Source organism: Oryctolagus cuniculus, chromosome 4 (genome assembly GCF_964237555.1).
Source record: "Oryctolagus cuniculus chromosome 4, mOryCun1.1, whole genome shotgun sequence".
Lineage (NCBI taxonomy): Eukaryota > Metazoa > Chordata > Mammalia > Lagomorpha > Leporidae > Oryctolagus > Oryctolagus cuniculus.
In genome coordinates this window covers 69005628-69017680 of record NC_091435.1, presented here as the reverse complement: position 1 = coordinate 69017680, position 12053 = coordinate 69005628, and the positions used below count along the sequence as shown (strand labels likewise).

The following is a 12053-nucleotide window of genomic DNA, read 5'->3' as shown; positions in this document are numbered from 1 at the left end:
CTGCAACAGCCAGGAGCCTGGAGCTTCTTCCGGATCTCCCACTGTGGGGTGCAGGGACTCAAGGACTTGGGCCATCTTCCACTGCTTTCCCAGGTGCGTAGGCAGAGAGCTGGGTCAAAGTTGAGCAGCTAGTTCTTGAAACAGTGCTCATGGGATGCCTGTGCTGCAGGTGGAAGCTTTACCTGCTATGACGCAGATCAGGCCCCTGCAACTCACTCAACTTCTCTGACTTGCAACTTTAATAGGATGTTTACTGTTGAGGGTCAATTAAATGTTTTGAATTATCTAGTGACAAAACTCCCCCCAGACCATTTGCTTTCAGAAAGTTCTTAAGCCACAATCTGACTGCATAGCATTGGATATTACTGCTTAATCATAACCTTGTTTTGGACTCCATAATTCCATTAATGTAGCTCAGGAAAACAGTTTTTCCCCAACCTCAATATACTGTTACTTCAAACTCAGTTTACAGTCAACTAAAACAATTTTTTTTCAACAAATGCTGGTAAGGCACAATTTGCCCATCTCCTATTCGTGCTTCCTGTGTAGCTGTAGTCTCACTTCCTTCTTCAAAAACAAGTAAAAGAGATGGCTGTCTCTATATAAAAATGCTCGGGACTCTGAGAAGGACTAGGACTTGAGCCCAAACCTTAGGAGTTTCCATTGTGTACAGCGGACAAAGACAAACAAGCGAAATAATACCTGCGTGGAAGTCACAGAAGAGCGTTTTGTCAGACTGACGGAAGAGGGATTCCAACAGACACCTTGCTAATTACAATTTAAGTCTTATCAAGATTGATAGTAAAATGACTGCCATTTCAAATGGGGCAATCTCTATACAACGAAGTGATACTTCTAGTATTTCCTCATAATAACTAATTATGCTTTCACAAAGAAGTCAGAGTCAGACACTCAGAGAGCAGTGGCACCCTCTGTGCCCCAGTACACATTGCTTACTGCACGCAAGTATGCAACGAAAATATAAACTCTTCCCTTGGGGGCTTGCGCTGTGGTGTAGTGTAGCAGGTAAAGCTACCACCTGCAGTGCCGGCATCCCATACGGGCGCCGGTTTGAGTCCCGGCTGCTCCCCTTCTGATCCAGCTCTCTGCTGTGGCCTGGGAAAGCAGTAGAAGATGGCTCGAGTCCTTGGGTCCCTGCACCCATGTGGGAAACCCGGAGGAAGCTCCTGGCTCCTGGTTTTCGCTCAGCCCAGTTCTGGCTGAGCCATTTAGGAAGTGAAATAGCAGACAAAAGATCTCTCTCTCTCTCTTTCTCTCTCTCACCCCCCTTCTCTCTCTTTCTCTCTAACTCTGCCTTCCGAATAAATAAATAAATCTTAAAAAAAAAAACTCTTGCCTTGTCACTAAACCACATCAAAGTATCCAAAACAAAACAAAAAAAAAACAAAAAAAACAAAAAACAAAAAACAGCTCAGCAAATAAGCATTCTGTTTGCTATCAGTGTGTAATTCTAACTAACTTGCAGGAAACATTTTTCCTTCCGTTATAGTCCTTTAAAGGAAAATTTTTTATTCCTCACGTCCTGCATGAGCTTTCTAGTATAAAAATACGCTGTTTTTATTTGAAATTCAGTTGGTAGCTTCTTTATTGTGGCTGTTGAGCTGATTTAAAAAGGTAAAACGTTCTTACTTCTGTTGTGGTCTGGGGCTGAGGTAGGCTGAGGCAGAAAGAGAAGGAAGTGCCTGCAGTGAACATCCAGCAAGGAAGAGCAGAAGAAAGAAACGACAGACGGAAGAGAAACTGACGGACTGGACCAACAAATCATGACTACGTGCGGGCTTCCACATGCCTCTACTTACAAGTGACACAGCAATTTAAGAAACACTGATTGGATATTAGAGGTTTTTAGTACATCTGGTTATAAAAACAATTCAGTGCTTACCTTACAGGAAACAACTGAGGAAAACATCCTTGGGTTTGCATGTTAACAAACTTCTGGATCTGAAGCACTTGTTTTAAAAGATGTCCTTTGGAAGATTTGTCAGTTTTTGTTAATACCATCTACAAGAAAATAAAATTCAATGCATTAGAAATATTTCTTAATATACAGTTTTACACATTTTAGTTATAAATATATGACCCTCTGCAGATTTCTCAGTCTCTGGATCTATTTTTTCATCTGTAAAATACAATTACTCATAAAGGAGATGCTGTGAACAGTGAATGAGTTAATGTTTGAAGGTATAAAGTATATACCTTGTGTCTGTTGTCTAATGGTGCTTTAACTACACAGGGCTGTAATATATTGGATTTAAGTTAAATGAGAAGGACCATGCAGCCATATTTTCAATTGCCATAAGCTGTTTGATATGATCACATTATATCTTTTGGACTAAGATATAAATGATTATTAGGTTACTCCACATAGATTTGCAAACTTATGATCATTTTTGACTTACACAATGCTTTATCCTCATAAATAATTCCCCAAAGGAGTATTTATAAGCTGTTTTTATCTACTCTAGCTATATTCCAAGTAATTACAGAATTTTACTTGTCCAAATACAACTACATGCTGGAAGAAGGTCAAGGCATGAGTGATTACAAAATCAATTAAGTAAAACCGTATATTTTCTTGGGGAATTTCTATGAATTGAAAATTCATGAAGAATAATTTATGCTTTTTAATTAGAAAAATGGTAATGAGAAGAAGGAATGAGAAGCAGAACCTCTGTGGTTTCTAATGACTTATGAATCCCCATAAATAGTATCCTTTCCTCATAAAGGCAAATGTGCTGAAATTTATAAATTCATTTTTGTTTTCTTTATGAATATAAAAATACTATATGTGTATGCTTGAACTCCTACATTCTTGAAACAATTTTTAAATTCTAAATTAGGTTAGCAGTTTTCTAGTTGCTATTTTACTTTCATTCTGGTAAGTATTATGTGCCAAGCTTCTGTTTATATTGCCAAAAAAAATACACACATATGTATACTAAAAAGAAAAGTACTTAGGATCACTAAATGAACAGGTCAAAAAAACTTTTATATTGACCATAATTTTAAAAACTTAGCTGAGAGGAGAAGGGAATAAAAGTACTGGACAAGTGATTTTAATATTAATGGCTGATAACTGAAAAAATTATTCAAAAGGCATTCTCCTTTATCTTTTAAGGAGGTGAGACCAGTACATTCATTAAAAGGGCATGCACACAAAACTGATATTTCTATCTACAACCATGATTTCAAGGAAATACTTACCACGTAAGGTAATGCAAATTCTTCACACATTTCTATAGCAATATTATCTGTTTTTGTAATTCCAACAACACTGTCCACTAATAAAAATGTTCTCTTCAAACTATAAGAATGTAGAAAAGAAGATTAATAGTAATATAAAATATACCCATTCATTTTTCCCCTTCTCTGAACCTTAACTATGCTATGAAATTTCCATTTGAATAATTTTCAATTCAAAATTTAAAAATTTCCTTGGGAGTTCATTCCACAGTCCAGCAGGTGTCAATATCATTTACTTTAAATAACTAAATTCACTAAATATTAATTTATTTCAATAAGCATCTATTGACATAAACCTGCTTTGGGTTGTATACAAAGATGAGTGGGCCCCTTTCTATAATAGCTTAACTCTAGTGGGAGAAAGAGACACAAGCCCAATTAATATAAGTTATTGTAGAATGTTTAGTTTCTGTGTAAAGCTACAAGCAAGATACTTATAAACTTTTTTACACTTCAAAAGTTTAACGTTACTTTTCTATAGATTGTGAATTCCTGAAATATAGAACTTATTTGACTACCTATGGATACAAAAAAAATAAAGATTTTTCAGAGGGTATGATGTATGAGGTTATTTTAAGAGTGATCAGAATCTACTGAAGTGTATTTAAGTCTGTTGAATACCACATTAACGAACACTTTTCATTTTCAAAATTAGCCAGCTGAGAGTTTGGTTTTTAAAAAAAATTATTGAATGCTGCTGATGTTATCTTTATAGTCTCAATTTAGGAAAACACTTGAAGTTAAGAGTAAGCTAACCAACAGGCAGAAACTCAACAAGCAACACATACCTTCATCCTAAATATAGTATTGTAGAACACTGTGAAAATAAAACGGACCTTCTAGATTAAGTCATTTGATAAAACTAAAGTGTTCATCATGTGTTGAATACTCTCTTGATGAAAATGTGCTTTGGAGTTAAATGTATAACTATTATAAGAAAATTTTTTTCTTACTTCCTTCGTTCTTTTAGATAGGTCTCTACCATATCAACAAAATCTTCCGGTGCTCTATAGCCATAACCTGGCATGTCGACCAATGTAAAATATTTTCCAACTTTGAAAAAATTCATTTTCTTTGTGTGCCCCTGACAAAGTAGAAGGGAAAATAAAAGCTGTCTTAAAATATGTTCTTTATGTATTGCAAAATGCTTTCTAGTCAATCAACAAATACTTTTGAAAGCCTAGGTATTTAATTCTAGCTATGATGATGATGATGATGACACAGGAAAAGCAGATAAAGAGAAGCAGCTGGAGATAGGTAGGCTAAGATCAGAATTCTTCCCTCCAATTCTTTTTTTTTTTTTTTTTTTGACAGGCAGAGTTAGACAGTGAGAGAGAGAGACAGAAAGAAAGGTCTTCCTTCTGTTGGTTCACCCCCAGAATGGCTGCCAGGGCTGGTGCACTGCACCGATCCAAAGCCAGAAGCCAGGTGCTTCCTCCTGGTCTCCCATGCGGGTGCAGGGCCCAAGCACTTGGGCCATCCTCCACTGCCTTCCCGGGCCACAGCAGAGAGCTGGACTGGAAGAGGAGCAACCGGGACAGAATCTGGTGCCCCAACCAGGGCAAGAACCTGGGGTGCCGGTGCAGCAGGCAGAGGAGTAGGCTAGTAAACTGCGGCGCCGGCCTCGAATTCATTTTTTAAAACAGAATCTTATGACTTTAGAAGAACTTTTTATACTGTATTAGAAATATGTAGGCAAAATATTTGAGTCTTTCCTATTTCATTAACTCTTGAAGAAGGTAACCCTGTTACATACACTGTATGACTGCATTAGTCAGTATTCTCTGATGCATCTCCACTTTAAAGAGAAATGAATTTTGCCAACGACAGATTAAAATGATGCCATCAGTCACATAGCTTTTCATAAAACCTAGATCCAAAGCTTGGTACTTCTTTTATTTAGACTAATGATTCCCTAAATTCAAGATGTTTTGCACATTTTATTAGGTAGGTTTTAGTGCTCTCCATAAACAATTTTTTTAAAAAAATACATATGGGGGTCAGTTCTGTGGCGTAGTGGGTAAAGCTACCGCCTGCAGTGCTGGCATCCCATATGGGTGCTACTTCGAGTCCTGGCTGTTCCACTTCCAATCCAGCTCTCTCGTATGGCCTGAGAAAGCAGTAAAAGATGGCCCAAATCCTTGGGCCCCTGCACATATATGGGAGACCCAGAGGAAGTCCCTGGCTTTGAATTGGCCCAGCTCTGGCTGTTGCAGTCATTTGGGGAGTGAACCAGCAGATGGAAGACTTTTCTCTCTGCCTCTGCCTCTCTGTAACTCTACCTTTCAAATAAATAAATAAATCTTATATAAAAAAAAGAATACATAGCACTATAATTATAGTTGTGTAAAAAATAAAAATGCTAAAATATGGCTTATGCATGCTTTTGTGTCTATGGAATATTTAAAAATTTTGTTATGATTTGTTTTCATTTTTATTTGAAAGGCAGAGAGAAAGGGAAATGGAGAGGGAGAAAGAGAGATTGATCAATCTTCCATCTGTTGGTTCACTCCTCAAATACCCACAACAACCAGGGCTGAGTTAGGCCAAAGTCAGGAGCCTGGAACTCCAGGCAGTATCCCACACGAGTGGCAGGGACCCAAGTCAACATCTGTTCCTTCCAAAATGTGCATTAGCAAGAAGGTGGACCCAAAGTGGAGGAGCTGGCCCTGGAACCAGGTATTCCAGTACAGGATGGGGGCATCCAAAAGTGGCAACTTAACTGCTGGGCTAAAGGCCCACAACATATGTAACATTATTAACCAGAAAAGGAGACTGACAATTTAAAAAAGCAGCCAGTTATTTGGATCTTAAGTAATATCAAAGTGAAATTTTTATAAATCATGATTAAGTTCCCAGTCAGCTTATTTGTCCACATGTAGCAAAATGAGTTTAGAATTAAAGACTGGGGGAGGGGGTGCAGCACTGTGGCATAGCGAGTAAAGCCCCTGCCTTGGTGTGGGCATCCCATATGGGCACCGGTTCGAGTCCTGCTGCTCCACTTCTGATCCAGCTCTCTACTAATGCACCTGGGAAAGAAGCACAAGATGGCCCAAGTACTTGGGGCCCTACACCCACATGGGAGACCTGGAAGAAGCTCCTGGTTTCAGATTGGCCCAGCTCTGGCCATTGCTGCCATTTGGGGAGTGAACTAGTGGATGGAAGATTTCTCCTCTCTGTCTCTCCCTCTCTGTAATTCTGACTCAAATAAATAAATAAATATTAAATTAAAAATTATTTAAAAAATTAAGATTGTGAATGTCAAGAATACATTCCCTCTCCGAAAAGGAAGAGGATCACCCTACTTAGAAGTTATAATTTATTTGGTTTATTTTATGAGACAGGGCAGGAGGATGAGAGGGTTAAAGAACGGAAAGAACCATGAGTTTTGAGGAAAGGGTATCTTAGATATTGGTAGAGTCTGTATTATTAAGAAGAAAGTGGAGGCAACTAGATAATGACAGAAAACTATTACAGCAGTCTGGCTGGGATAACAAGTACAGACTTGCTCTGGAAAAGCCCTAACATGTATGTGTGTGTATATGAGTCAGTAAGGAGAAAAAACAAAAAGCAAAGCCTTTTAAGGCTGGTTCCCCTAAAATCAATGTAGAACTAGATGATCACACTTTTTTATTTATTTTTTTTATTTTTTTGACAGGCAGAGTGGACAGTGAGAGAGAGAGACAGAGAGAAAGGTCTTCCTTCGCCGTTGGTTCACCCTCCAATGGTTGCCGTGGCTGGCGCGCTGCGACCGGCGCACCACACTGATCCGATGGCAGGAGCCAGGTACTTATCCTGGTCTCCCGTGGGGTGCAGGGCCCAAGCACCTGGGCCATCCTCCACTGCACTCCCTGGCCACAGCATATAGCTGGCCTGGAAGAGGGGCAACCGGGACAGAATCTGGCGCCCCGACCGGGACTAGAACCCGGTGTGCCGGCGCCACAAGGCGGAGGATTAGCCTAGTGAGCTGCGGCGCTGGCCAGATGATCACTCTTAAAAAAGGAAATGCAGAATAACAATAAAACAGTTTATTTGGCAACTCTTTGGAAAATTTGGACAACAGAAGAATTCTGCAAGATATTAGCCAGACTACTAAAATAAATCCAGCCACACTTCATTTTCTTCAGATATACAAAGGCATCAATAAAATATATTTATTACTCGTTTGAAAGAACATTTCTCTAGCAACTTAGCAATTACAGTTTCTTGTACCTTCCAATATTATTCATTTTAGTCAATTCAAGATATAGTCTAGATAACATAAAATTTTAATATACCGGCTTTTGGGAGACTCTGACTTCAACCTCAGGGGCCAATGAAAATAAAGCCTTTATTAGGGAGGATTTTCCAACATTGCTTCTGCCTATAAAACACACCTTATACAAGAAAAAACAAAATTGAGTACTGGTTAATATAAGTATAAAATTTTTTATTCACTGCAGAACTGTTGAACTAGTCAGACATGTTAAGCCATATAAAACATAAAATAGACTTATGTTTAGTCAAACCCTGAATTCTAGTATGCAGCTAACATTTATTGAATGATTTCAATATGTTAGGTACTGTTCTAAGCACTCAGCATTTGCAAAAGGACTTCAAAAAGTTCAGGAAAATGTAATTAAAATACAAAAAAAAAAAAAAAAAAACCACCCCACAAACTATTTCTCAACTTAAACTCCATCAAGCTCAGAACTTTTGTTATTAGTGGTGATTATCAGCCATTTAACCTGCTCCTAAAGAACTGAGGATCCTGAGAAGTCAATGTAGTCTTTAGCATTACTAATGAAGAAAAATGAGTTCCCTTTAAAGATTTTTTTTTTTTTTTTTGACAGGCAGAGTGGACAGTGAGAGAGAGAGACAGAGAGAAAGGTCTTCCTTTGCCGTTGGTTCACCCTCCAATGGCCGCTGCGGCCGGCACGCTGCGGCCGGCGCACCGCGCTGATCCGATGGCAGGAGCCAGGAGCCAGGTGCTTTTCCTGGTCTCCCATGGGGTGCAGGGCCCAAGCACCTGGGCCATCCTCCACTGCACTCCCTGGCCACAGCAGAGGGCTGGCCTGGAAGAGGGGCAACCGGGACAGAATCCGGCGCCCCAACCGGGACTAGAACCCGGTGTGCCGGCGCCGCTAGGCGGAGGATTAGCCTAGTGAGCCGCAGCGCCGGCCCCCTTTAAAGATTTTTTTTAAGATTAAGAAACAAAAAGAAGTCAGAAGGAGCCAAATCAGTACTGTAGGGAAGATGCTTAATGATTTCCCATTGAAATTCTCCCTAAATTGCTCATTTGCTAAGAGAAATGATCAGAGCATGTTGTGGAGGAGAAACACTTTGCCAAAGCTTTGCTAGTTGTTTTTCTTGCTCAGGCTTTGGCTAACTTTCTCAAATCACTCTCATAAGATGTTATGGTTCTTTAGCACAGCAGAAGCTTAACAAGTAAAATACTATGAGCATCCCAAAGAGCTGTTGCCATGATGTTGCTCTCAACCCGTCCACTCCTGCTTTGACCAAACCACTCTACCACTTGGTGCCATTGCTTTGATTGTGCTATGTCTTCAGGACAATAGTGGAAACACCATGTTAGATCTTCTGTTAAAATTCCTCGAAGAAATGCTTCAAGAACTTGATTTCACTTGCTTAAAATTTTTAATGAAAGCTTTACTACTATGTACAGATGATCTGGGTATAATAGTTTTGGCATCCATCAAACTCAAAGTTTACTCCACTTACTAGATCCTGGTCAGATATGGTATGTTTGCTTTGGTGTAAAACAAAATGTGAAATCTGTGTATAGTTCTTTCATAATATACATTTCCATAAACTTCTTGAAGACTCCTCATATTTTCTTATTCTTTTTTTACAACAACTCTATGAGGTAGGTAATATTATCACCATTACAGATGAGAAAACATAACTGGCCCCAAATTATACAGTATAAAGTGAAAGGACTGGGATTTGAACTTGCAATATTTATATCCAGAACCTTTGTTTTTAATTACACTATGCTACCCAAGAATATCTGCCACTTTTATTAAATATTCCATATTTACAAAGCTTTTTGAAATAAAAACTAGATGTTTCAACAAAACTGGCTCAAAAGTACGACATACTAGGAACTCCATTTATGGAGCAACGGCATTTTCTCAAGAACTCCAAGAGTACACTGTAACACCACTGAAATTTAAGGTGTTCTTTTCTCCTTGACCTCTCTTGTTCCAATTAAGCTTTTTTCCTTGGCAGTGTGTAAAGTAATAAAGTATTCTTGATAGTAATCACTAATATACTTGGCTTTGCTTTTTAACAGGGCACTGAAGGGGAGACTCCACCAACCTATTTTTCTAAACGAAGTCACTTCTATCCCTTGGGAGACATTTTGGAGATTTGTAAGGGCACTTTTGGTTATCTATACAATTAGGGGGTACTTAGTGGGCAGAGGCCAGGCATTCTATATATTTTGCAAAACCAGGGTTAGTAGTTTAAGATAAATTAATCAGAGTCCTGCATAAATTTCAAATTCTCTTGGGGCCTGTGTTGTGGCGTAGTGGGTAAAGGTGGCACCTGCAGTGCCTGCATCCAGTATGGGCACTGGTTCTAGTCCTGGCTGCTCCTCTTCCGATCCAGCTCTCTGCTGTGGCCTGGGAAAGCAGTAGAAGCCCTGCACCTGTGTAGGAGACCTGGAAGAAGCTCCAGGCTCCTGGCTTTGGATCGGCGCAGCTCCGGCCGTTGTGGCCATCTGGGGAGTAAACCATTGGATAGAGGACTTCTCTCTCTCCCTCTGCCTCTCCTCTCTCTCTATAACTCTGACTTTCAAATAAATAAATCTTTAAAAAAAATTTCAAATACTCTCACCAGAGTAAATCCAATGCATGCATATATATAAAATGAATTACAGTAGACATAAAGTTCTTTAATGGGTAAGTTTAAATCAAAAAGCGATGGCATTACAAAATTATTAAATAATTTATGTATTCCTGAGTACTGACTACTTAAATTATTATAGCAGTTCTACAGATATTTAGAAGAAAATACTTTTGGGTAAAGGTGTAGCTTGGGGAAAAGGCAGACATTTGAGCGTCCTTTAAGGAGACTTAGAACAAAATAGTGTATTATCCATAAAATGCACTCACGGAGTTTCATTAATAAAAAGACTTTCACATTACTGGCACACATATAATCAATTTTGCACGTTACAGGAAATTTAGATTGGGTGAAAGTCACATGGTGGTAAGAATGAGCTCATTTGTTCAACTATTGCATGTTCCTACCATTCACTGACTAAATTCTCTCCGCAGGTTTTCCCTAGCTCAATTAAACAATAAAATGATAGTAAATGGACTTCCTGGAAGGCTTAGTTTGGGTTTCAGAACCTTGAAAAATGTACTATATTCGTGATCAGAGTAATTACAATGATACATATATTTATTCTGTTAGCGCAATCTACGCAGCCGCACAAAACTGGGATCTCTCTCGTTGGCGACAGATGCCCGCGCCAGCCGCCACGGGCTCGGGGTCTGCGGTGAGCAGTCGCCCTCTCACCTCGGGCCGGGGGAGGTCCGGGGCGTGGTCCAGTCGAACGGCTGAGCTGAGGTACTCGATGCGGTTCCGGGGGCTGGCCGTGAAGAAGCTCTCTGCCCTCGCCAAGTCCTCCAGGCTCGGATCGAAGACCCTCAGGCACAAGTCCGACCTCGCGTCTGGCGCGAGGTGCTGCTCGAGATCCTGCAGCGGGTATACCAGCTTCGTCAGCTGTCTCCTCGGCAGCCGAAGCACCTCAGCAAAAGCCTGAGACGTGCTGTAAGCTCGGCATACGCGCCCTAGCGCCGCCGACACCTCTAGCAGTCTTCGCATTCCATGCCGCAGCCCCGGCGCTGCCATTTTCATCTCCCAGGGACCCCGCGGCGGGACCGCCTGCGCAGGGTCGGGGATGCGCGTGCGTGAACTTTTCTGCCGCGACGCCTGCTGGGAATTGTAGTCTTTGTTTGCCTAGTCTTTTCAGTGCGTGGGAGACAAACGGAAGCCGGCGGGACTCAAGGAAAAGCCACTGTATTTTTTTTTTTTTTTTTTTTTTTAACACCTTGGGCTTAACCGACCGTGAGCTTGAAAATACCTCGATGTTGGAAGGGTGTTGAACGGTTTTCGGAGGTGAAAGACCTATTTGGCCCTGGAGTGTCAAGTGAAGGAGTAAACGTGTGAAACGTTGGTGGATTCCATGCCCATTTTATCTTTATAGTTTCTGGTGGTCTTACTCAACATTTATGTTTGTCATTCGTCTGCATCCCTAGATCTGTGCATATATCAGTCTTCCTAGCTGCAGGAAATTCACTATGTCTAAGGATTTCTTGCAAATGGAAGGCAAGACGGTTTTTTGCACAGGTGTTCCAGAATTGTTTTCATGGATTTTCCATAATGACATTCTTCAAAAGTTTATTCTCCTGGCAGTTTAAGCCGATCAATGCTGGAATTTTATCGTTTGGTGAAATGAATAATTCAAAGTACCGTGTAGTTTATGGATTCAGAGGCTTTCATAGCCTAGGCAGCTCATGTCAAGAGCCTCTGGTGATCACTGACGTCATACATAGGAGTATTATTGCTAAATTAACAACAGGAGTCAGTGTACACTAACTTCTCATGTAGGACCTCTGTCCTCAAGAGTTGTATTATAATCATGTCCAAGTGCTCGCAAAAGATGTATCATTCTTGGGTGCTTCTTTAAAGTTGATTTTCTAAGAAAAAAAAAAAGTGAAATTAACTTCAAGTTGCAATGACTTTGAACAGCCCTTGTCTGGACTGGTGAGGAACAG

The 12053-nt window shown here is 40.2% G+C and overlaps 2 protein-coding genes across 10 annotated transcripts in view; one reads left to right on the top strand and one right to left on the bottom strand.

Moving 5' to 3' along the window:
• The window catches only part of GTPBP8 (GTP binding protein 8), a 22700-nt gene extending 10715 nt beyond the window's left edge, over positions 1 to 11985 (bottom strand). For 4 of the 9 annotated variants that reach the window (XM_051819052.2, XM_008266941.4, XM_070072110.1 and 1 more), the window contains exons 1-5: positions 10792 to 11985; positions 7542 to 7640; positions 4218 to 4348; positions 3226 to 3325; positions 1904 to 2022 (exon numbers count right to left, since the gene is read on the bottom strand). In XM_051819052.2, coding sequence (XP_051675012.1) covers positions 1904 to 2022; positions 3226 to 3325; positions 4218 to 4348; positions 7542 to 7640; positions 10792 to 11133 — 791 coding nt within the window. In that variant the 5' untranslated portion in view covers positions 11134 to 11985. Of the gene's footprint in view, positions 1 to 1588; positions 1679 to 1903; positions 2023 to 3225; positions 3326 to 4217; positions 4349 to 7541; positions 7641 to 10791 lie in introns of those variants that run through there. The other 5 variants (XM_070072112.1, XM_070072113.1, XM_002716701.5 and 2 more) reach the window with 3 other exon arrangements.
• The window catches only part of CD200R1 (CD200 receptor 1), a 57364-nt gene continuing 56609 nt past the window's right edge, over positions 11299 to 12053 (top strand). Inside the window, exon 1 of the mRNA XM_051858840.2 lies at positions 11299 to 12053. The gene's annotated coding sequence lies outside the window, so the exon portion shown is untranslated.